General features: G+C 39.6%; 2 protein-coding genes across 3 annotated transcripts in view; one reads left to right on the top strand and one right to left on the bottom strand.

Annotated features, from left to right (window-relative positions):
- GLDN (gliomedin) overlaps positions 1-27,093 on the bottom strand; it is a 90,087-nt gene that overhangs the window by 51,593 nt on the left and 11,401 nt on the right. The window lies entirely within an intron of this gene.
- TNFAIP8L3 (TNF alpha induced protein 8 like 3) overlaps positions 22,431-27,093 on the top strand; it is a 41,615-nt gene continuing 36,952 nt past the window's right edge. The window contains exon 1 of one of the 2 annotated variants that reach the window (XM_425071.8): positions 22,431-22,636. In XM_425071.8, coding sequence (XP_425071.3) covers positions 22,444-22,636 — 193 coding nt within the window. In that variant the 5' untranslated portion in view covers positions 22,431-22,443. The remainder of the gene's footprint in view (positions 22,637-27,093) is intronic. The other variant, XM_025153895.3, reaches the window with a different exon arrangement.

Genomic DNA, 27,093 nt, shown 5'->3' with positions numbered 1-27,093 from the left:
TCCAGATATCATGAGACACCCTCAGAAACATTTATCCCAGAATTTTATAAGTTCTAGGAGTGAAAATGAATCTAAATAGGAATAAACAATTGTCTCTTTATTAGATTGTCAACTGCATTTTCCAACACAATTGAGTTAATAGCTCATTAAACTCAATTTTAACTTCAAAATAAAAATCACAACTTAAACAGATCGTATTATTGCCAGATAAAGCAAAACGATAAAAAACATATATTGGGCCAAATCTGCTCTGATCCATGGAACATAAATGGATCCATAAATTTGCTCTACGACTGAAAGTTGCTGTGACGTACTAGTTTTCAAGTGAGTGACCCTCAGTTTGCTAATTTAAGAATGCTAGAGCTCAAAACATCTGTCTACCATTATTGTAAGCCTTAATAATACAAAAAAACTTCCTGCTTTTATAAGTCCAATGTTTTCAAACACAGACCTTTTATCTTATAATGTAAACAAGACCTCAACAGTTCTACACCACTCTAGAAATAATACAATTTAAATGCATCAGTGGGTTAAAAAAAAACCTACCTTTGTAGAAGTATATTTTGTGAACAACTAGCCACGCTTAAATAAAACTACTGCTTTCATAAGGTGAGATATTATGCTGTTCATACTCCTGCATTAGATACTGATAACTTTAGTGAGGTACAAATACAACTAAAGGATCTGCAAGTCAGGGTTGCACTGCTAACAGGGTCCAGCAGATGGCACACACAAAATTTATTCATGCACCAGGAGAAACCACCTGTTAGCAAAGTCCCTCTTGACATGCAAAAGCTAAAAGAGCCAGACTTCCACGGTCTTAATTACTAAATACTGTTAGAGGTAGAGATGGAGCCATTCTAACGTCATTGAAAATGTACAGTTGGAGAAAAATCTAACCACCAATGGACAGACCTTACTGGTGTTATTCCGATTGGTACTGGCATTAGAAAACTATCTTCACATACTAAAACCATTCTCCCAGTCTACCCAAGTGGAATCTATCTACCTATCTATATGTATACACATATGTTTTGGCATCAAGGTTGATAGAACCTTAGTAAGTTCCAAAGTGATTTCTGAGAAATTGTAAAGGTCTGTTGGGATTTTAAGTATAATTCATCTAAACTTAATTAATTTGATGTCTTTATACTACCTCTCTTTCCCTCAATTTGACATTTTTATATGCTATTTTACCCTGTAGCTTGGTTAATTTAATTTAGTGTGTCTATGGCATTCTTCCACAGCTCATAGTATAGCAGGAAGCTGTAATGAAATATCAGTCCTTGAAGGAAGTTGATTTTTGTGTATTAAGTTATCCTTCAATGAATAATTCAAGTCCTAGTACTCCATGTGGCCTCACCACACTATCACAAGTAATTATAAGCTCATCAGTTCAAGAACTTCCATAATAGCTCTTTATTCTTTAAATAATTGCTGGGCAAAATCAAGACCAGTTAAACTCAACTGCAAAGGAAGATAGATTTGACACAACATGCACAAAATCATTAAGATGCCTGATTAGAGATGAAAATACCTCCCATAGGATTTCAGCCATTTCATTCCTCCTTAGTTCTAGAAGAGCTAATTAGCATCTCACTCAATGCTTTATAAACTTATCCCTACCTTGTAATGACATGGAGATAGAGCTGAATTTCATTCTCCATTTATCAGCCATTGAAAGATTCTTGGCAAGTAATTACAGATCATAACATCTATATTCAGAAACTTCACCTTCTAACACCTGTAAGCATATTTGTCCTCATATTCATTCCAACAAACATTAGAAGAAACTATTATTCAGCACTGGAAAATATAACGGAGACATGAGAAGATTATAAATCAGTATTATTATAATATTAAGTATGGTGTTAACCGCATTAAGAAAATTGCCACTTACTTCCATTTCAGAAAGCACATTATTAAATTCTGTAAAAGGATTAGATCCAGCTATTGAACAAAAGCAGCTGCAAATGGGTTTTTGTGTGTGTGTGTTTGATGGAAGTGAAACATTTTCAAATGAAATTTCACTAGCTCAGATATGTAAATAAAAAGTGAAGCTATATTGATTTCATCTTCCTTCTTGCATAAAGGATAAGGTAAAGAAGTTGTATTACAGAAATGTTATCATTGTCTTATACTGCTTCACCTAAGGATCCCAGAGTTCTCTCTAAGTATCAATTAGGATTTGAAGGCAGAACTGACTTGGTAAACTCAGGTCCCATAGGTAGGTTATGGTAAGAAAAAAAAAAAACTAAAAAACAATTAACCGGTTAGCTCAGTATCTAAATGTCTGAGAGCCCCTTAGCGGACAGTATTGGTGGTCAAAACACCAGGGCACTTGGGGCATAATCCAATTCAAACACCTTTGCCAAGGTGTCAGGATATATGGCCAGAGTCTGCTCTGCATCTGTGAGATTCTGTGAATAGTATGAGTGAATAAGATGGAGTATACAGTAAATATTTGTCTAATACCACCTAAATTGTATGATCAAACAACAAAGCCTAAGGTTGGTAGAGCAGGAAACACATAAGATGTAGCAATACTTTGGTCAAAACATATAGTAAGACCCAGGGATAGGAGAAAGTTTATTGTTTACATATTGTTATTAGGTAGATTACCAATAAATTTTTTGGCTCATGCCATGCATATTCTTTCACTGCTGGGAAGTACACTGCTTAACATACCTAGTGCTAGAACCTCAACTATATTTTAATATTTTCTTAAAGTTATATCAAGGAATTACTGCTCCTGATTGTCAGTTCTAGCTACTCACTAGGGCTCTTTGCCATCACAGAAAATTGTGATCTAGAACACATAACAGACTTCTGAATTTTACTTAGATTTGAGTCATTTATCATCAGCCATTTCCAAAAACTACTCTAGGAACTGCATTGCAACACAAAGGATAAATTGTTTTTGAGAACTAGATCTTACAAGATTAAATGGTTTCCATCCAGTGTACAAAAGCATGGTCTTGAGATAGTGAGAGATGGGATTCACAGGACGAGGAAGTTAGAATCATAGAATCACCAAGGCTGGAAAAGAGCCACAGGATGACCCAGTTCAACCATCCACCCATCACCAATAGTTCTCACTACACCATGCCCCTCAACATAATGTCCAAATGTTCCTTGAACACCATCAGGGTCAGTGACTCCACCACCTCCCTGGGCAGCCCATTCCAGTGCCTGACCACTCTTTCAGAGAAGTAGTATTTCCTAATGTCCAGTTTGTAGAGACCACACAAAAAATGTTATATTCCCTACTGAGTATCCCCTCCTAGTCTTACTCCATGCTCATGGAGACCATACTCATCCTCTTGGAGTTTAAGAAGGCCAGCATTCTGCTAAACACAAACATCAGGATCTGAGTTCAGGTAATCATAGAACCATATTTGAATATTTGTATTTGGGTAATGATGTGGTATTGATATACAGGAACAGTCTTCAAATATTATAACATATTGAAAGCCTAAGTCTGCTATGTTCTTTAAGTTATAAAGCAGCTTGTGAATATCTCAAAGCATACTATTGAGCATTCTTAAATTTAGAAACCATTTGCTGAATTTTCGAGTTGAAGGCTGCTAATATAATTCTATTTCTTTATTGACAGGAAGGTGAGCAGTAGACAGGGAAGAGTTACCCACCTTTGAGTATTCAAGGAACTCTGCAAAACTGAGCACAGGGATAGAGCATGAACAGAGCAATAGAAGATTAAACCAACCCAAAAGGTTGTTTCAGCATCTGACTTCTAAAGAGGCTGATTAATTAGCATGGTATTTTTATGTCACCACAGTCTTTCAAAGGAAATACCACAGACTGAACTTGGATCAGAGTAAAAGATTGTAATGAATATTTCTGCAGACGAGCCTTTGCAAGTCCAGTGATATTTATATGTTAGTCCACCATTAGAAGAGTCAAAAAATAAATTGAAGTGTGACATTTATTCAGCAAGACTTTTTACACAGAACTTACTTACGAAGTGTGGTTTACAGGAATCCATTTCAATATTCTGAGCAAATCTAATGAAATAAATCCCACCAACTTTGCGTAAGTCTTAAGGTTTCTTCTGAGAATGTGAAAAGAATAATTCTAAATATATTGTTTTAAATTATTTTAAAAATTTAAAATATCAAGTGTGCAACACTCTTCTGTTTCATTTGCAAGAAACAGCAGCATCTATGTACAAAATAAATCCCAGAGCAAGTCTAAGATAACTAGGGACAACTAAATCCAAACCACTATATTTATTAAAAAAAAAGATTTCCTTCTATTGGGATCAAATTGGATGTACACTTAAACACGTCTGTCGCACTCAGAAGGAAGGCAGGAGCCACACGTGTGAAATAAAACAATGAGTGATGCTTGGACAACAAACTTCCCAAATAATCTTCAGTTTAATAATCCCACAATAGTAAAAATGTCAGGTAATAAATCTGATTGTGCATTCAAAATTAGCTGTACAAAAAAAGCCATATCATGATTTTTTAAATGAATTCGGGAACAAGTGCCATCAGATCTACTTTAAATCCCAAGCCTCCAGTATTCTCTTTAGAATTAAAGATCTTTTAAAGTCAAGCAACAAGAACAAAGCAATCACTGCAAAGTGTTTTCAAGTAATTGACAGAGCAGGTTTCGTGTATTAATAGCAACATGTTTTTGCCAACTCTTTATAACATCTTCAGGCCTAGAACAATGACTCACAAAAAATAATGTTTGTGCACTAGATAAACAGCTGATAACAACTGTAAGAGTTGTCCATGGCAACTATGCTGTTAGGTTGTTATTGTTAAAGAATATCTCAGGAATCATTGTTTTAAGGCAGTAACTATAGTAAGTGTGAACTTGCACACACAAAAGAGGGTGCACACTTTTCACGTACTCATTGAAGTCAATGGCAAAATCCTGACAGACTGCACAGGATACTCAATCAAGACATCATGACAAAAACACAGGTGAGCAAATAAAATCTGATAGCATCATGGTTGTTTTATAGGAATATGCTCTATAATATGTAGAGCATTCTCTGCCAGCTGTGCACCTGTCTCTATGTATTCAAGAGGAATCTATTCAGCATAATGTATTTACAGAATATTAATCATACATGCAGAATAAAGACCCAAACATACAGTACACATACTAGGGGAGTATTAATGTTTACCTCAAGGTTAGTATTCCTTGAGTATTTCCTAAAGTTGAAAGATATCAGTACACTGAAAGAGAATCTGTTCCTCTCAAAACTATTTTGCAGAGCACATCATTCATTAACAGCTTCAGTTTTTTCTTATTGGAAAATATGATTTTTCGTATTGTTTCGATACATATAGTAAATCAGACTGTTTATTTGTAGTCATCTCCTTCTGCTCATGCACCAGAATTGTATCTTTCACTATTAATTATTTTACAAGAAAGACATCTTGCTGTTCTCATGTCCTTTCTGCTAGATTAGTCTTCCCTTCACCTTTGTGACTGTTATTAGCTGAGAATAAACAGGGAGCTAATTTTACATAAGACATCCAGTTCCAAGGAAAGTCTCAACCATCTGGAATGGATGTGAGAGGATTCTTGACACTCAGTTTTATCAGACTCCCATATGGTTCTGAATTATTCTCTTTTTTTGCAGAATAGCGAAGTGACGCTCAGCGAGATTTTCTGCAAAATGCATTTCCCCAGCATTCATTTGTTTATTTCACATTGTCTGGTCAGCTTGTTAAAGCCACTATGGGATAAATACAGCACTGGTAAAAAATAATGTTGTAGAGTATCACATCTTGCTGGCTAAAAGCGAGAATACTTCAACACTCTCCAGAAATAAAGGTCTCTCAAATAACTGTGTTTGACTGCCTTTCGCATTACTACCAGCTACCAAGCTACCAAGTCTGACCTGTTACCTCTTTTTCAACTGTTGAGTTACAGGGTGTTAGTCACAACTCTTCTTCTGTACTTCAGTAATTGCTTTGCTAATATTTAGAATGACATTTTTTAAGTTATTTTCTTCCAGCCTCTCTACATCCTGATTTCAAGACAATCCATAGCAAGAGGTGTTTCAAAGGAATATTAGAAAAGGGACACTCTTATCCTCATCACTATAGAGTCCAGACCAATACCGATCTATAATTATGGTCTAGCACAAAATGGTTCAGAAAAATATCTATTAAAACACTAAACCTCAATCCATGCGATATTCCAAAGACATTAAAATTTGAGAAACTTTCCAAGCTAAAGGTCAGGTATAGTAGCATCAGCAGATCGCAGTTTGCTTCTCCTTTGCTGTCACAGAATGCAGTGAGCGTGACAACTGGAAGCCATACAGTAGTTGAGCAGTACATCACTTTCATGCTTTCCAAAATGTTTTCCATCGAGGACAATAAATTCTTTTGCATTTTACAAAAAAAAAAAAAAAAAAGAGGAAAACATTTCAATGAAAAAAGTTACTTCGCTTCCACTTTATATAATTCTTAGACCAAATTAGCACGTCATTCCCACACATACATGAGCTGTACATTCACAGCAATGACAGAACTAGCTATGCTTTTGGCTGAAAACAGAAAAAAAAATTACCTGAAACATAACCCTATGAAAAAGTAAAAGCTCACTAGAAAGTAGCCTTAGTAGTAAAACCAGAGATCAGATCCAACTCTTCTTGTTCTTTTCAATCAAACACTGCTGACCACATGAAGCCCCTGAAGGCACAGAGACGTTTTCCTTTTGTGCACTTCAGCTCAAGCTCTTTATGAATTATGAAAATTTTTAAAAAGACTGAAGAGTGAAAGGTAAAGGAATGATGGAAAAAAACATACCAGGTTGAAGACATTTAGAAATCTGAATCCTTTCTGCACTGCCAAGTGCTTTCTAAAAGGTTCCATCACTACTGTGTCACTTGCAGACACCTTAATGTAATTTACTCCAGAAGTAGTAGGCTGCTCTCCTGTTGTTCAGCTCTCAGTCTGGACAACCAGCAGTCTGATTTCCATCAGGATCTTTTCCTATTTAACACATACTGTCGACACACAGAAATGTGAAGATCTAATACAGTATGTCCCAGCTGTATTATGTGTCCAGGTTAGCTGCCTAGGCACAATGGCTGGCATTTAACAGTGATAGGAAGCCTTGTCAAGTGTTCTCTTTCTTCTTAATCCTCTTGCCATGAAGATATTTCAGACACTGTAGCTCTTAGAACTAGGTATTATATAGGACATACTGTACTGATTTTGAAGTCAGAGGGCTCCTGGAGCTCTTATATGATCACAGCAAGTTGTGAGTTGTGAAAAGTTCTTTTATGAAAATTCAAGATATTGCTGTTAGAGTTCTGTTGGGAAAATGTGACCAAATAGCCCTACATGAAAAAAAAATAAAAAAACCACACCACATATTGTACTCCTTCCCCTTGCTTTTCATTTAAGCTGCTATTTGACCATTCATAAATATTTTGTCTACCATCAAACCTCAGACACTTGCTCCATCACAGCAGCAAACATTACGTGATTACATTTCACATAATTCTCAACAGTTTTTCACTCATGATACCTGATAAAATTCTACAGAATCCAGAAGACAAGACAAATACATACAGGTTGAATTGGTTGATTAGACTATGGAAAACATTGCTGAAACAAATACATAGCAGTTAATACGATCTCTCTGTCACCTCCATTAAAGTATTTGTCATAATATCAAGTATTTTGCCTTAAAGTCTAAGGGACCTTCTGTAGCAGGGAATATATACCTTCTATCAAATACCACATTTTATTTAAAACAAATAAATAAGAACCTCAGACCCTGTACTGCATACAAGTGACAGACACTAGAAGTCCCTAAAAGACTGCTTTCTTCCCACTGTTCCATAATACTTTTATTTCTTTCAGCATAATCTGACACAATTATATTATGTTTTAATCTATTTTATGCTTATATTAAGATTGTTTCTAAGGGTTAGACAGCAGATCAATATGACAAAGTACTGCAGCAGTATACAATGCAGCTGAAGTATGATACACTGAGTAGACTAATATTTAACTAAGTCTTCTGGGAGTAAAAAGGAGATTTTCCTTGTTCAAGTCCTTGAATAATGCATGTTCATATTCAATCATCTTGTAAATTAATCTACAACATAATGCAAAATAATAGTGAATAGGACTTAAACAGTAGTATATTTTATACAGAAGTGTGTTCTTGACTCAGGGTAATGCTCGCAGAATAACCGCCTGCTTTTGCACTTCTGAAGTCAAGGAGATGGTAATAGGATGCCCCAATAAAATCTACTTTTGAAGAATAATTTAGTGATGGAAGCCTGCACTCCTGAATAATTAATTCTTTTCTTGATTATCATTCTCCCACTTGATATTCTTCCATTTGCATTGCTGTCTCTTGAATAAAGCTTGCAGACTGCTGCAAATATGGAAGTAATTTCTTTGTCCCTGCTGTGATACTTCACAAAAATATACTTGGTATTTCTTAAAGACCATTCCCTGGAGGAATTCTCACTTTAACTTCTCGCCCATTCAGTTTTCTTTATGACCACAGTTAGAAACGTTTGATTTTTGTAAAGAATAAAAACAAAAAGATTGATTAAATGATATAAAAGTAAAAATCTCTTTCTCCAGAAACACACAAGCATTTTGAGAAACCATACTCTTCTCTCTTCATATAGTTTACATTAGGTGCATCCAACATGTGGCCCTAGATAGCCTGTAATGCAGCCACATTAAGATCACAAACGTATAACATTACGATGTGATTTTCAGTGATAGTTTTCACGAGCTGATTGTGCATAACTTGAGTACAGACTGTGTAGGCTACAATGGAATAGAATACTGTGGAGGAGAGGGCATACTGCAGTGCCAGCTCTGCCTCTCACACAGCATCACACACAGCCAAGTTGAAACCCAAATGTTATGGGGTCAAAGTCTTTTAACTTCACTGCTTAATCTTTATGCTTATGTCTAAGGTTTGAGCATGCTTTGTCCATGCTCCAGAATCCTGCCATTTCACTGACTCCACACTGAACATTCCTCTAAGCAGGACTCAGTATTTTGAGCATGGCATGGCAACAGCTGCACTTAGGTACTTGTAGTCATCTCAGAACCAGAAGTACTGTTTGAGACACATGGCAGAACCTACAGAAAACAGTGATATCACTGACTGATTGCCAAAAGCGTCCCTTTCCCTCCAAGGCTCAAGGGGTAAATCACATGGGGATAGAAACACAGCTCGATAATAACTATCTTTTAGGTAGCCTGAACATGTCCTTTCCCACACCACATTCAGTAGTGCTTCCCCCAAGAGTCAAAAACAGTTAAAAAGGAGGGATCTGGATCTATTTCTCATAACAAGGCTCACTAACGGAAATTTATGAGTACTCTTTGGCCAAAAGAAAAAGAGATGATCCAAACAAACAAACAAACAAAAAAAAATCAACAGATCTAACTGGGAATTCTGCTTTTCTGTGGTGGTTTTTTTTTTTCTTCTTCTTCCTCAGGCAAGTGCTCAAAGGTGCTGAAAGGGTAAAATTCAAAACTTCTCTGTAACAACATAAAATGTACATAATGATGCTGACATAGTTCATAATCTCTGCTTGACTGTATGATTTTGAATTATCAAACTGAAAGCAATTAAGTGCTCAGAATGATTAAATCCAGATGAAGACTAAATTAATTAACTTTTTTAAAAAGGAGCATTGCATCTTCTGGTAATTAAATTTCATTAGAAATTGGGAAGCAGAGGCACAGGACTAAAATAATTTATATAATTGATCCATTGTTTTCTGGATGAGAAAGAACCATAACTAATGCGTGGCACTCACCAAAGGAATCATAATTTTTGAGAGACTAAAAGGCAAAGCTTCAATAAACCTTGTTTCAAGAACAAAACCCCAGGTTAGTTCAGAAGTATAAGATCTTTAAATTACATTCCTGAAACACACACTGTCCTACAGTTGGTAAAGATCTACACATTAAAAAAAAAAAGGGGGGGGGGGGGGCTTAATTTATCAACTCGTTTTGCAACCCTGTTTGACATTGCTGGCTTGGCTTGGGATAGTTCAAGAGTAGATCTGGATGATAATCACGTAACATGGATTTCTTTTGTGAATTCTGAGGAAACTGAAAACCCATAGATCCACAAAGTTAGTACATGCAGAACTACTCACAATAATTCAGGGACTGGATACTGTGGCCTTGACTTGATTCCAAATTTCCTTCATCTCTTTTTAAAGCAAAACAGGCCAAACCTGACATCACTTACCTAATCTTCCTAGTTTTCCAAGCCTTAATGTGTTCAAACAATTTAACTGAAATAAAATGTTAACAAGATGATAAGGGAAAGATCAACAGTAACAATGTTCAGGAATTGGCACTGGGATTACGCTGCACCCATTTACATGCTACATTTATGCAAATGACAGTTGTGCTTCAGAGATTAAAGGTGAGCTCAACTCATTGGCAATTATACAAAGAATACAGATCAGCAAATGAAACTGCTAAGGGATAGAAATTAACACAGCAATATAATTGTTTCTTGTTTTAAAAAAATCTGTTTTTATTGTTATTGTGTTGCTTTCCTTTTTGATCAGTAATGAAGGGGAAGGGATGTAAGCATCCAAGCTTGAGTTCCCATATGTAGAAAAGTTTCCATCAATGCACATTAGAAAACTGGGTGTTAATTTCTTCCAATTTCGGTTAGACTTTGCTCTGGGACATCTGTTCTTGGGTGCAGTGTTGTATTATTAACACTTTCTGCATGCTCTTTCAGGACAATTTTGAAATGATGTCCCCACTTTAAGTACTCTAGAATGTGCTTTTTTTAAAATGAGAATGTCAGCACAGCCCTCTTTCTTCATTATGGTAACAGCTGGATTTCTATTTCTAAATAGAGAATGTAAGAAGAAACCAGATGTAGTGCAACATGCATTGCAGTGAAACTTAGTCACTTAGTGACAACCTTAATGGTCTGTGTTATACAGAACAAAAGGGAAATACTTGTTCCCTGTTAACTCTTTGGAAGGTGTAAGTGATAAATGAGGTCCAGCTCCAAATCATTCCAGGTATTTTTAAGAGCCAAAAAACAATTGCAGAACACTTTCCTAAAGCAAAATCAACACTTGTTTAAAAAAAAAAAGAGAGAACAAGGGAAAGACTGGAAAAAGGTGGAATCAATTATTCCTTTTCCACTCAAATTTCAATGAGTTTATGTAGCTGAGGCTGAACTTTGAAGCTCGTCTGAAGCTTCAAAATTAACACTGCAGAGGCAAAGTTACGGCTTTGTCCATCAAACAGCATTAAGTCAACGTAACATTGTATTTGTAGTAGAGCTGATTGTGAATTTCTAATAAAATATCTTTTCATCTGAAAATGTCATTTGCTGAAACTGAGCACCTTCCCCAGAAGTTATTTTCTTCCAAAAAATGTAACCGCAGGCCAACGGCACTATTTGGCAGGAGGGAAATAGTAATCTGAAAAGTAAGATGGGTTTATTTAAAGCTGTTCTTCTGTTGGCAGAAACTTAGGTTGAAGCCCTTACTTTAATGAACATCTCCATTCTGTCTTGTTTTATGGGTTTGTAGTGTTTTTGGTGCTGTTTTTTGGGGGGGTGATGGAGGGGTCAGGGTTTTTGGTTTTGTTTCTTAAGTGTCCAATACAAGTGAAAGAATATCTAGAATGGGAAATGTATTTTAGGTCCTGTAAGTTTACTGAATTAATATACTGACTAGGGTTGAAAGAAGAGGCTAAGACTGAAGAACAGCTGAGAACTTCAGGCCATGTGCATGCGAATGAGCACTAACCATCTCCACTAATTCTCTGATCAATCCAGTGTGGTAATGATACAGGGAAGGTGAAGAACAATCTGACCCATGAGCAAAGGGCTTTGTTATCATTCAAAATAAGTTACTACTTCATTATACAAAGAGCACATACAGCTTTCTTATGCTGCATACATCTAACTAGCATTCCTTAACATAACACTTACAGGATATCCGAACTGATCTAAAATAGATATAGGTCTAATACCATTGAATAGTTCTTCAGAAAATAATTTTGCATTGTTTTTTACTGAAGGAATTTTATTTTAGCTACTAATGCTAAAAGGAAAAGCTTGAAGAGCTTTGTTCACCTCTACTATAAGACAAATGTACAGTCCAAAGAGTTAACATTTCCACTGAGAGACCTTCATCTGGACGAGAAACAAACTAATCAAATATGCTTTTAAACTTGCTAGCCTGCCAATACTCCAGCTGTGTTACTATGGCAGACAATGCAATGGGAGTGGCATCCCCATCATAATAAACAGCTAAAATAGAGACAATTCTATTACAAACTAAAATGCACACTTTGTCATCTGTTACTATAATACACAACTGCTGAAAATAGGGTCTCACAAATAATGATAAATATTCATTAGGACATCATTACAAAGCTGTGAAAAACATGGTCAAACTGAGCTCGCATTGCTGGCATGGCCATATTACAAGTCATGATACCTTCTCTCTAGATGCCCTCTCTTAAGTGATTCTGAGCAATCATTTGTCCTAAACACCAGTAGGTCATGCGGATGCTCAGGATTTCACTGCAGATCCCTAGTGCCTTGAATAACAGGTTTTTCAAGAGGCACAAAGTGAGAAGAGTATACAGGCAGGCTGTAAGCAGCCAGGGGAAAGTCAAGCTAGGATAGCCAACCAGCTGAAAGAGTGGATCCAGAAAACCCATTGTGGAGAGAAGGGGAAAACTTGAGGGATATCATACACAACTGTCTCCTGTTCCTTCTGTTCTTTGGAGTGCAAGATATCAGAACAAAATGAAAACTGGCAAAAGACAAAATGGCAGCCCTACTCCATTCACATACCAACACACTTGGCACAAGCACCTCTGTCCTCACCGCTGCTCCCTCTGCTTAGGCTTTCAGTTTGCATAAGTTTCTGTGCCCAATAGCTGTAGCTAATCAAAGTGGAAGCAGATAACAAAATGAAGAGGAGATAGGAGGTTCCCACCAGGCAGCAACCACCCAGAATAGAAACTAGAAAATACCATGAACCTTTTTTGTTTTATCAGGAATAGCAGATACGTCTATGGACCTCTGAGTTTTTGTGTTGCTAAAAAGAAATGCAGCATCTCCCCAGCTCCAACTTTGCAGTGATTACTTGGCTCTTCAGCACTGCCACTGCCACCCACAGAAGTTTCAAAGTCACAAATGGAGCTACACATCATTGTGAAGAAAATATAGTCCAAATAATCTTAATGAGAGCCATCTTAAAACGCAGTATTTTACTTGGTAAGCAATAGGAAGCACCAGAGCTATGAAAGCTTTCAGCCAGTTTGTGTCTGCAATGGATGGCTGAATTTCAGTTTTAAGCAAATAGTCCAGCCCTCCACCTGCTGGCTACACTTAGTGCATGCAGCCTGCAAGTCAACAGTTAACAGTTTAGATCTAGCACTGGTGAAGGTCCAGACTTGGTACTATTACAAGGTAATAAACCCTGTTCATACCTCGTTCAAGGAGACTGTATCAGCTGAAAGATTACTGAAGTTACGGTCTCAAGATTATAAATGATACAGCTCCTTGTAAGAAAAAAAATGCTGAAAATTTAGATAGACACCAATTTAGAAACCAAGGCCTGAGGTACTAACAAAACTATTTGCTCTTTTCCCCATAATTTCTATATAAACACTCTGAATTGTATCTTCATTGGTTATCAGCTTATCAAAGTGCTCTGGTGAGATAAATGAGAATCCTTTTTTTCAGAATATGAAATTAATAAAGGAGGTAAAACTTCCTAATTATCTTGAGTAGATTACCAACAAAGGGAGTGAAGAAACACGAGCCAAAGAAAAACATCACCACCTACAACAGGAGGTTGAATTTTTACTAACCAAAATTACTAACCAAATATAACCAAATATCTGAAACAGTCTCGAGATTATTCCAGGAAACAACCATATTCCAGTCCTCTCTCCGCCCTGGGACTTGACCTATCCAAGTGCACAGGAAAGGAGAGACGTTCTCCATAAATCAGAAATAAGAGAAACAGTGAATAAAGGCTGAGTCATCACAACCAGAACTCCAGTTTCCACCTACACTTGCACATACACAAGATGAACAGCATTGTTTATGAACACTGACACATCTTAATATCAGATGAGTCATTACATAAGGTATTTCAGGATTTTTACCATAGCATGTAGCACAGATATAACAAATGGACTGCTTAAATTCAGCTCACATATTCTTTGTCCTGCACTTCATAAGGCTGCCTTTTCATATAGCATGTATTTTTCTCTGCATTAAGACAATCTCACTATAAACAGAAGTCCACTTCTGAAACTGAATTTGCTATCCTAGAGTAAGTCTGGCTGGTGTTCAGTGTTGCCCTGCATTATCTATGGCACTGTCCATACTTGTGCATTTCTTACCTCTGCTTTCATTTCTAAAATCCATCCTTAACTTTGAAAAAATTTAAGCTGCATAACCACTTAACCCAGGAGAACGTCCCCCTGCTGGTTCCTGTAGTTCACTTCATTTGACTGCAACAGTGCCTCAGCAAACTCAGAATCCGTCCTCACTCCAGCAACACCACAGTGTCCATGCCTTTGACAGTGCTGAATGCTGCTTTTTAGAACTCAAACACTCCTAGAACTCATTAGAACAAAGAATACTTAATCCTTCATTTAAAAATATTAACAAACCACCAAGATTACCCAGGTCCAGTTTTACCCCACATAAAACACTTTTTAACTCCTGGACAACATCAAGTACTATAGATCCTTCTCTTGGAATACATGGTACGCTGTTAGAGCTGCGTGGTACCTGGCTTTAACAAGGATCTTTAGAGGCAGTTTAGGGGCATGTGGTATCATTATTTGAGCTGAGGTTTGTTGTGCGTGAATTCTTGTGAACAATTGTTCTTTAAAGCAGTGGGAATCTTATTTCTTTAGCTAATGAACTAGCATGCTTGCTTTGCTCCCTGATGTTCTCCTGCACCATTTATGTTTGTAGACCTTTTGATGTCTTCCCATCATTCTTCATATTCTTTCATTACAACACCTGTTGCGGCAGTCGATCTGCCCTTAGGCTTGTGATATCCACAATGAATCTACAGTGACTAAGCTTGCTACTCATTTCAGCCATTGACGCAGAACTGAAAGTGTCATTATATAACCAGCTCCTGGATACTACCCCAAATCTGTCGCTTTACTTCCAATCTCGATAATGAAGTGGGCTTCTTAGCCTTGCACAGAGAAAGAGGGCTCGCATTCTCACCTTTTGAAACACAGCATTGTCTCTTCAGGTTTTGCTTACATGCTGAGTACTCCCAGAGAGATACTGCCTATCCACACACACATCACTACTGTGCGAGTTGAATTCAAGACATTCATATATTATTTTTAAAGGTACATCGCGTCCCTCAAATGTGTATGCAAGAGAAGTAATTCACTTGTAAGTGGTCTGGACAGCAAGTTTCTAAGTAATTTCATTCTCTTTACTGGGAATGCTGTAGGACTACATGTAATCTAATTGTTTATGTTCCTAAGACTACCCATAAAATGCAATTTTAAGTCTGGGTTGATAATATTTCATTATTTATAGATAGGTGTCTAGCAGAGTGCCTTTTGCCGTGCTCTTAGAAATGGTCATGAAGTAATGCCCATATACTGTTAGATGAAGACGTTTCCATACTGCCCTTCAAGTCACAGCAAGCTCAACAGAAACCACAAACAAGTCTATTAACATCGTACCATTTGCAGTAAATTCCATGGATGTCAGTGAACTGTTCCACATTGATTCTGTTACCTTTCCAATGTGTAGATAAGTCAGATGGCTCTAAAATGAGAGTGACTGCACCCAGCACAAAGGAGCACTGCATCCGGTCAGATGCAAATCACTGCATACTTTAAGACTTCTGATAACATTTAACTTGAGAAGTGCTATGAAATTAAATGTGCAATCCTTTGTGGATCTTGGATTTTTTTTTTTTTTGTGAGAAAGTGCCATATATCAGATCCTAGTAATTTAAGAGGTCTAGGCAACACTATGATGTGAATAAACATTGGCCTCCAAAACACAATGGTATGAAAAGTTTGATGGTTTCTTTTATCTCTGTTGACTAGAGGAAAGCAGCACACAAAAAGGAACAAAAAGATTTTGTTATTTGCTTATGTATAAAACAAAATAAAAACCTTGAAAAAAAATGGTATATAAAATCATCCTGAAAAGAGTACAGAATAGGTCCTCCTCAGTCTCCTAGCAACAGAATTTTCTCTGCTTTCTCAGAGTATCATGAAGTTGTGGAATCCTCCTCCTACATATAATTTGAAATCAAGGATGAAAACACAAGAACAACCCATCATACTGGCTAGAAGCTGAAGACACTTTCACAGCCTGCTGAAACACAGATCTGCAACAAGCAGCATCTGTTGCGGCCTTAACTGTATTTTACTTGCAACTTAGCCACAGTCAGTAGTTAAGCGTAGCAATCAGATAAGCAACCCTGGTGACTAACAACAAAACATGGAAAGAAGAGGAATGTGATATTATAGTAACTTCAGCAAACACCTCAATAATTAAAATTAACATACAGTAAGAGGGAAAACTGATTTTAAATGGCAGCTCTCCACTGGCTTCTCTAGCTTCTGAATGAGGTCAAAACAAAGCCCATTCCCTCCAGTATTTTCCAGTGATTCCCTTAAAATAGTGTCTTTATTTTCCCGACCTAGAATAGAGAAAGCAGAAAGAAGATTCATGTTCTGGCTAGTCAGTTTAATCACTTAAGATCAATAATAACAAAATTTAAAATTACAAGCTAAACAAGCATCTAACTTATTAGAGCTCTGAAATAATAATGGCCCACTTCCTGGCCATGAACACAGAGGAAAGACATGGCCTAACCAGTGTGATTTACACATTGTTTCATCAGAACTTTTTCCACCAACAGAGCTAACAGGTGCTTTTTCACTTCCAGAAGATAGCTTTCATTTCTTTCGTTGCTTAGAATGGAATGTTATGAATGAAAGAATTTGTTAATCTACAGCAAACTGCAGAGACAATTTGCCAGCTGGGCATTCTTCTAAGCACAGAAAGAATTACCATCCCTCAAAATAACATCAAAGTATCTTAATAATAATAATCACTAAAGGAGTACAAAAATACAGAATGCTCAGGAAATTCAAATTAATACTGAAAGCCATAATCTACAAGCAAAATCCTACTTTAAGGGAATAGAAAAGCAGCAAATCCAACAGTCAAAGATTGGACGTGAACATTTATGTCATTCAGCTTTAATGGAAGTCTTCTTTCTATAGGATGAGGGAAGAAGAATAGCCTACAGTTTTAAGGAAGAGGAAGATGCTTGGACCTGATCAGCTTCTTACTGCTTCTTCTAAATTTCTCCTGTGCTCATCAACCCATAGGACCAGTCTATTTTTAAGCAGATAAAAAATATCAACTGACAAAACTATACTTTCTGATAGCCTAGCAAGGGCAATGCAGTTCAGTGCAAATAAAACCAGGAAAAAAATTATTTTTCCAACATCTACCTTATTTCTTTTCACACTGAATCTGAACTTCAGCCCTAGCTTTAAATCCAACGCACCAAGAAATGCCACAGCATAGCTTTGCACCAGTACCAGGATGCAGTCTGGCTGTGACCGCTCCCTCAGCTCTTCTTTAAGCCCACACCGCCAAGGTTGAACACAATTCAAGTCCAATTGCTAAAAATATGTCCATACAACATTAAGCATTCAGAACTGATCCCCTCTATCCCTTACTATAACAATATATATATAGGCAAAAATACTGCACTCTTTGGAATTTCTCTCCCCAAGATAGGGTATAGAAATACTGCCTAAATGTGAAGAGACAAAACTCTAGATCTTTGAGTGCCTTTTGACATTCATCAATACCTGCAGAACATTTATGGAGACCAAACAGAGAATAGCCAGCACAGTGAGGTGGTGTATTTCAGCAGTGGTGACAGCAATGTGAAAGACAAGCCATGCTCCAGACAGCTGTGCAAATTTATTTATTTTTCATGAGTGTGACATGCAGGCTCTTGTTCACTGTTTGTACAAATACATGGCTAATGATGGTGTCTATGTAGAAACTGTGTTTTGTAGCTGAGAATCTGCTCTATCAAATAATGTTATTGTCCTTTTTGTATCTGTTTTCGTTTCCGTGGAAATAAATAGGAGGCATTACTTTTGGAGCAACCTACATATATAAGTATACATATGCTGGCTGGCTTCTAGACATCAGTAAGAATCTGGCAGTTCATGAGATGACAGAAGTACTGACAAAGGAACGACCAGTCTTTGGTACCGGTAATCATGCTTTGCCAGTAATTATGCAGATAGATTTCAGGTTGTTTCTGGTTTCCCTGTGATGCCAACATACCGGTAGCCATTTAATGAAGATGACCATTACACAGTATTTTCCATGAGTATATCAGACTGTGGGAGATGCTGTTCTGTTGAATACACTCAGTAGAAAGAGCACTTAAAAGGCATTATCACAAGCTGTGAAGCAAAGTACTAGGAATCAATACTACAAATACTACATCCCAGACACTGTCTACCTAAATACTGTTAAAGCAATCTGTGAGATCAAAACATACAATCTTACATTTCTACATTTAGAACCAAAAAGATGTAATCCTACCCTTGTGTCTTCACAGCCTAGAACACTTAAGTGAAACACAAAGGCGGTGATGTACAAGGGGGTCTGTGATTTAATGATGGAGAGAAATGAGAGTCTGCCTGATGGGATAGGATGTAAGGCTCAGTTTGCAAAAGGAAATGTTAGGCAGGAAGGCACAGAGGCACCTTGCCAGCTTCCCACCGAGCAGAAACAGAAAATCTAATAGCTCAGGTAGGGTTTAAAAAATAAAGGTAGAACCCTGTGTATCACATATGACTTTGGAAATCATATTATAATACCATTCTCCATATTTCACAACAGCCCTGTAAGGATAAATATGTAGATGCTACTGTAGCTGTACTACACAGGTATTTAGAATACAATAAAACTATATGAGCACGTAAGCATGATTTGCAGACAGAACAGTGAAACAAACGTAGATCCTAAGAGCCCTCTCAGGCAGATCTCCAGCACCCAGACACAATGAGAAGGATTTCAGATAAGTTCCATATGGAGTGAAGATCAAGACCAGATGGAGCAGAAATATGAATGGAAGGGCCATACAGCAACGCAGACACAACAGACAGCATGGTGTCACACTGGGAGTACCTGCAACACATGAGGCAGCTCCCATCGACTCTGCTGCCAGCTCCCCTGGTCAGCTGTGTTTGTAGGGATTTGCTGGTAAGTGCATTAAATGAGCCTTGAGGAAACAACGTTCTAGTTCCTAAATATCCTGAAAATCTCTGCATGTACCCTGGTAATAAAGGGAAGTCACAGAGCTACAGGCAGTACTTTATGTATGTTAATAATAATATTTAGTGTTATAAACTAAATGCAAAAAAAAAAAAAAAAAAAAACACCAAAAACAGCCACAAGACATCAACTTCCTCTATGTGAGGTTTAGTTTAATACACATCTAACTGGTATGTATATTGCTGTCAATAAACCTTGTGTGTTCTTCTCTACACCAGCATTGCAATGGGTGGAAACTCTGAGGCTCAGAGCTCGAAGCATATGGAATTTTCCAGGTCACGTGTTAAGCCAAGTGCTGGACTCTGCTGGGCAGGCAGAGGGAGAAACTGAATTCTAACCATATGTTTTGAAATGAAACAATATGCTCATTCTGTTATAGCTGAAGACTTCAATAACCGCTTTACAGTCAGTAGCAATAAAAAGGGAAAGTAATATTAAAATAACATTTGCTGTGGAATAAAAAGTAATTACAGCATAGAAATGAGAATGCCCAATGTATATATCACAAGTCTGACGCACGACAATATTAAGTTATATCATTTCCATGACAATATTTATTAGGGCTTTCTTTTAAAGGACAAGAATTAAAACAAGTGGGATTCGGTTTCCACATGGACTATTCCGGGCGAACACAGAAACACTTTTGCATTTCAGAGGATCATGAGAACTGATCTGTCCCTCTACCAGCTGAACAACGACTGGGGCAGAGAGATATGACAATTCAGAGCTTAACATCTAAGTGCAATGGTAACAAAAATCCACACCAAGCTGGGTAAAGCCAGTGCCTAGCACACCTTGGAAGTGCAGACAGCTGCATTGCATCAGTCTCATTCCATGACTCAGAGCACACTGTACCAGGCAGTGCACACACCCTCTTTAGGCAGGATGCGTTCCACCACTGCACGCCCCTGCAAAAACCATTTTGGTGTTTTGCTTTTCTGCCCTGCCTTTGCTTACCTCACCCAGAATTTGTGCGGGGTGGAAATTACTGCTGGAATATCACTTAATCAAAAGCAGTCCAGAAAATAAATTGATTTTAAATACAAACCTACTCTTCCCATTAGCCTTAAACTATTGTGCTACTTCATTGGGGGAGTGCGTTTAATTTCCACTCCTACTGGTAAAAAGCAAATAAATAAAACAAGAGAGATGCACAGATTAAACTCTTTCCAGCTCTCAGATTCTGTTCTTTCTATGATATCTCTGATTACCTTCTGTGACTTCATCTCAGCACTTTCCTATTGCTGTGTCACTTAAGTCATGCTAGTAGATTCCCTGTAATCAATGTGTTGTGCACACACATCAAATTTTGCATTTGCTTCTCACAGTACAATCACAGAATCACTAAAATGTCAATGTTTTTCCTTATACTAACTTACTGCACTATAAATCAGCAGTATTTGCAATAGCACTTACAGTTTAATGAAAGTAATTACAAACAAAGTCAAAATTTGTTTCCATGGAACTGAAAACAAAGGCACTCTCATAATACCACAGGCCCAGAATCTGACAGCAACTTGCCAAATTGTTTTACATCTACTTCTCACTCTAAACACCGAAGATCAACTTCAAAATTTGCAAAATAATAAACAAATGGAAATGAGGCTTTCATACAGTTAAATCCTGCAAAGCATCGAAATTCAGGATGCCAACGTGTGTGTATTCCTGGGCCAGGAAGCTCCAGGTCTGCTGTTTCTTCAAGCTCAGACAGATTAGATGGCCAAGGAGCATACCAGGATTTACCTGCAGCTATAAAGCAAAGCCTGGCTCCATGAAATGGCTCTCATTTAATGAGAACTAAACTGTCATTCTTACACCTGCACAGAACCAAATAATCATACATCACTGAAACAACCTCTTGGTTCAGCCTAGAAAAACCATTGTCACGGTACACACAAAATAGAGAAAAGCCTTCACATATATCAAGAACATCAGGCACAGCCTGATGACAACAGGTAACCTCACACATACAGATTAAAGCAGTGTTTGGGTATTACTATCCCCAGCAACACAAAGATCCACGTGGTTTTGGGGGAGAGGCAGTGGGGGCCCTGTGCCTGGAGATGTTTGAGGTCAGGCAGGAATGGACTCTGAGCACCTGATGGATCTGTAGGTGCCCCTGTTCGCTGCAGGGGGTTGGACTGGATGACCTTTAAAGGTCCCTTCCAACTTGTATAATTCTATGAATTACAAAATAAAGAAAGATTTGTGTTCTATAGCTATAGGAATAAGCATCTGGCTGGAGATTGCAGTGGTCTGCAGACATGGCCCTGACTGGCCCTCTTGATGCAACTTATCTACAGCTCAAATAGATCTACGAGGTCTGTTTTAGGGCAGAATTTGGTTCTCAGTTACAAAAATAGTCTTGCTGTGACTTCCGTATGAGAATTAAAGATACGTTTGTCCTGTAATAGCAGAAAAGCGAGAGGAGAAGAGGGGCCAGGGAAAGAGATCTGCTGGAGTCCCAGACTCCTCAGAACCAAACCTGGGGCCTCAACCACAGCCTAGGAGATGGCTGAAGGAGGCAGTGGGCTGTGGGACGTACTCAAAGCTCACCACATCTGAACTACAGTTTCCACACTCAGAGTTCAAAGCAATCTTCCAACATAAGCCTTCATTCACCAAATGGTGCTGGCAAACAGCCCACCAACAGCTGCCACATTCACCTCTCCAGTACTCCACTGGGCACTCGCTAAGCAACCAGGAATGATCCTTTTTACCGACCGCAAAGAAGATGAAACAGGGATCGTTAAGGGGAAGGAGCAGTGAAGGGAGAAATAAAAAAGGCGGGGGATGCCCTCAGGAACAGAAAGGGGAAAGACAAGTGACGGCGGCAGAGCAGAGCGCTGCCAGTTCGGTCCCATTTTGAGCCCAGGGCCCCAGCTGAGGGGGATGCCGCAGCCGTCGGGCAGCCCCCAGCCCATCTCCCTGAGGCCACAGCCGGACGGCCCCAAACTTGTGTAACGGGGAGACAGACCGCTCCTCCGCCGCGCCCCCGCTGCCTCCTCCCATCCCCTCCCCTCCCCTCCCCGGAGCCCGCCCGTCCCCTCGCCCCGGCAGCCAATGGCACGGAGCGAGGTGCTGCCTGCGGCGGCCGGGCGGGGAGCAGAGGAGGAGGCGGCAGGCGCTGCTCGTCGCTCGCTCCCCGGCTCCGGGCGCTCCTCAGCCGCGCCCTCGGTCCTCTGCCCCGCCGGTACCTGCAGCATGGACTCGGACTCCGGGGAGCTCAGCGAAGGCGAGCTGGTCTCACCTGCAGGTAAGAGGCTGACCGAAAGCCGCCGATGCTCAGCGTGGGGAAGGACCGCCGCCGTCCCGCCTGAGGGAGCGGCCCGCGGGGCTCGATAAGCGCCTCGGGACGGCGGGAGCTCAGCCCGCCCGGCACGCGCTGCGCGGGAGCAGGGGGAGCCCGGCCGCTCTCTGTCCCGGCCATCGCCCGCCCGGGGAAGGGGAGAGTTACAGCCACGCGTGACGTGACAGCCGGTTACACGAGCGGCGCTGGCGCTAATCTGAGCCATTGTGCTTTATATCCAGAGGGGGAAAAGTTTTCTGGGGCTGCTCGGGCTCCCGCTGCAGGAGCGCGGCTGGCGGCCGCTAGCGGGAGGTGAGCCTGCCCCTCAGGCACCCGGACCGCGCAGCTTCGGTTTGCAAGCCCTAACTTTTCACCAAAGGAGCACTCAAACGCTGCTGCTGCTGCGCTCAGCCCGCATAGCTCTTAGATAAGGCAGAAGGAAGAGGAAAATAATAATAATCCTTCCTGCTTTTCCAAATCTCCGCATTGTCACGTCCTGTGCAGAACAACGGACAGACGGGGCGTAATCAAAGGGTGCCCTCCGCAAGCAATGAAACAGAAACAAACTTGCATGAAGTCCAACACTACAGAAGGGAACTGGCTCTACCCCTACTGCTGGTGCACAGCCCTGGGCTCAGGGCTGCCTGCCTGCCCCTGCACCGGGGTGTGGGCTGTGGTGGGGGCACCAGGAGGTGCTGGGCAAGGGCTGAGTGAGGTGCAGGCAGACCTGCATCCCCTCTAGCTGCCCGCCGCGCTGGCACGAGTACCTCCTCTGGAGGCATTAAGTGAGGCTAATAGAGCATTTGGAGTAGTATCTGGAACTGCCCTTGAGATCATCATAGGCAGACAGAAAGTTACTGTGTTACATTACGAAGTAGTCTATGAGAAACACACTTTCACCTCGATCTGCTTTAGACCTCAACGGTATCCAAAATCTCTTAACAATCCTGTTAGTGCAGAAGGGATGAACAACCTTACCAAGCCATAAGATAAATAGGTGTCATCTCATCTAGCCTCTGTCATCTTCAGTCTGATCCAGTTTTGTCTATTAGGGGCATCTACCCGTGACAAGTTGCTGTGTATTTTCTTATTTCTTCCTCCAGATTTTTAGTAAGACTGGTAACAGGTGCTACAGTTCCTTATAGACATAAAGCTCTGTTAAGCTGAGGTTATCAGAGATCACCAACAGTTGCAATTTTTCATCCAGATACACAAATCAGTGCCCAAAGTTACAAGCATTACGTTTATAAAGGAATTAATATAGCATAGCCCCAGATGCCAACATCGTGCTCCTGCAGTAAATAGATTTTTCTTTCAAATTAATTAAAAGTAACTATACTTAGAGATTGCCATAAGTGCATTTTATGTCATCACTTACTAGCTGCCAAGAGCTGATGTTCATCATGCTCCTCTACACTTCTTATTATTATAAGAGAGAAGAAACTGGCATTTTGACCGTACATGGTAGATGCCTATGCAGTAGAATAAAATTGGACTAGAGTGAAAACTTAATGTTTTTGTCTTAACCAGCTGCAATCACTTTTCCTACATAGAGGTGTTATCGCTTGCTGTTCGTATCCCCCATCCTCTCAATTTTTTTCCCCCCTGCATCTCATTTGGTCTTTCTCTGTACAGTGCCATATGTGCAGCGCAGTACCTCGCTGGCCGTGGGTGTCCTGCTGTCAGTCACTGCTGCAGGCTCAGAAGCAGAGAGGCTGCAGCACAGCTTTCAGTCTCCGTACCATACCCCACGCACCCAGTGACAAGGGGCACTCTGCCTGTGGATTGGAGGGCAAGCAGAGTGCCATGGAGAAATATTTGGGTTGAAGCCCTGGGAACAGCCCAGTTGTGGCCATTGATGTCAGGACAGCTAGGGTTTCATGCCAAAAGGGACCACTTTGCTTGTTCTCCTTTAGCAGCCCTTGCGCTCCAAGTACATACAGCAGTAACTCCAGCTTGCACAGCTGCAATCTTATGGCCACTGTCCAGTTTTCAAGTTGTTCACTTGTTCAAACCCGATGTGATATATCACTAATGTTTCAGATGCTGGTGCAACACAGATGTTTAAACCCATTTCAGGGTCTGCTCCTCCTGCAGTACTTGGCCCTTTACTCTGTCCTGGTGGAGCAGCACCGCTCCCATCACTGAGACTCAGGGGTGTGAGCAGGGCAGGGGGCTTCTTCGTGTGCCCCCACCATCTGCCGCACGTGCTCAGCATCCAAGAGCCAGCTGGAGGCTTGCACTGAGATCCCAGCAGCCTCATTTCCTTTAATAGCTCACTTAAAGCCGAGTCTCCAAGGAAGCAGAAGTAGTTTTTCTGTATTCTAAATGTGTTGTCATGATAGCATCTTTATATTTCTTTGGTGCAGGCAAAAAGCTCCTTATATGCAAGTAGCTCAAGATGTTAGCTCTACTTAAAAACAACAGAAAACACAGCTCAGCACACCAGAGCATCCAGCTCCACAGCCTCAACATCCACCAGCCCAGCCTGCTTATGCTCATCCATCACTGTTTTGCATTGAGTTGTCCATATAGTCAGGAATCATATATACATACATGCACACTTAAAATTACTTGTGAGATAGAGCCATGCTGAAAGCTCTGAAAAGGTCTCTGCAGTTCTGAAAAAAAAAAAGTGCATTTAGCACTACCTTCAGTGAAGTTTCTTGAATTTCACTGTACACACTACAAGTCATATTCCTTTTCTTGTCCTATAGATAAGCTTCTGGAAGCTGAGCAAGTAATCTTAAAATAGAACACCGTTCCCATTTTTTTTCCTGTCCACCTATTGAGAAGTGTGGGGGTTTTGTTTGTTGGGTTTTTTCTTTTTTTCCCCTCTCCTTTTTCTTTTGAAGTCCTTCAGGAGAACAATACATCTTTTCCCCCAGTTCTCTCACAGCAGCCTACCACGTGAAGGTATGATCCGCTGTGTCACCTTTCAGACCAGCATTTCACAAAAAAAAATCCAGGTCATCTCCAACAGCAATGCTTTAGCAGTGGATTTAGGAATTTTCCTTGCGAGGGAAAGGCAGCAGACCTTCATTTGGTGCGCACTGCCCTAGGTCCCTCAGCTGAAACAGCAGGAATTCAGCCAAATAGTTTTTTAAACGATATTGATTTAAGCCTTTCTACAAGCTCCCAGGTCAGAACAGAGGTTTCTGTGTTTGTTTAATAGAGCTGTTACGCTACGCCATTAACATATGGTAACTAGAAGCTAGGTCTTTGAAACAATACTGATTATTTTCATTAAGCCTAACATATCCTGCAGAGTAGACTGTTGCTGGTGCCTTCTGCGGCTTTCCTCCCACTGAAGTCAAGAGAAATTTGGCCTAGGATAGAGAGCAGCTTGTGCTCCAAGTAGAGCTCTAAATTGGTGATAGGATTTCTTGGAACATTAGCACTGTGGAGGCTACAGCTTTGTGTGATGCCAAGGAGAACAAGATGAAAACACCCTTATTGCCAGGCTTGCATCCATAAAGACAGTGGGAGTCTTATAGTCTTCAATAGGGCCAAGATCTCACCCTGCGACTGCTGGCACAAAAACATTAATGCATTCTAAAATATTTGATAATTTCTCTGAACTCTACCCCGAGGAATAAACACGTGCTTAGTAAAAACAACAACAGATTTAAACATTATTTAGTGCTGTAAAATAGTCCCGACAGGCATGAATATTTTTTCCGGAGCTGTGATGTTATTTGAATCTCAATGCTTAACAAATATTTTTTTTTCCTGAAAATGATTTACCACGCTGTGTGAACTGCCTGTACTTTTGGGATATTCATCTTTTGAGCCTTTTGCATATTTTAGCATTGTTTTACAGAGCTAAATGCCATTTGAAAGCCAATATGGTCTTGTAAACACAAAGTTAATTGGACAGTGTACTGTGAGGTATTTAGCAACATACAAAATTATCGGTGGCGTTGGTAACATGCTTGAGCGCAAGCAGGCACATTGTAGTTCTTTTTTGCAATATCCTGCTGGATATTTGAACAAATATTTATTTATTAAATCATGACAAAGTATACTTTGCCCCAGGGAACTCTGTATTTGAATAGGAAGGGTTTCAATTTAAGAAAAGACCATTTTGCTTTTACGTGAAAAAAATCCAAGTTACATGCAGAACAATATCTGCTGGACTTCAGGAAAGCAGGCAGAAGCAGTAAGTAATAGCATGCTGTATGCATGGAAGAGAGAAGAAAAGACTATTTTTACTGGAAGCTGCAGACTCTACTAAATGCTTCTGTAATTAAATGCTTACTAACACCTGTTTAACAAAGGGCTCTCCCTTCTGCTGAAAAACAAACAAAAAAAAAGCAAAGCTGGTTTAAACGGGAAGGACAGACACGAAGTAGAGTGTCTCAGAATCCCATCCTCCAAACCCTCTAAGAAGGTTCCCTGGGTGAAACTGCAAGCTGTGGCAA

Source organism: Gallus gallus, chromosome 10 (genome assembly GCF_016699485.2).
Source record: "Gallus gallus isolate bGalGal1 chromosome 10, bGalGal1.mat.broiler.GRCg7b, whole genome shotgun sequence".
Taxonomy (NCBI): domain Eukaryota; kingdom Metazoa; phylum Chordata; class Aves; order Galliformes; family Phasianidae; genus Gallus; species Gallus gallus.
Note: the sequence above shows the minus strand (reverse complement) of the source record. Positions and strands in the feature narration are given on the sequence as shown.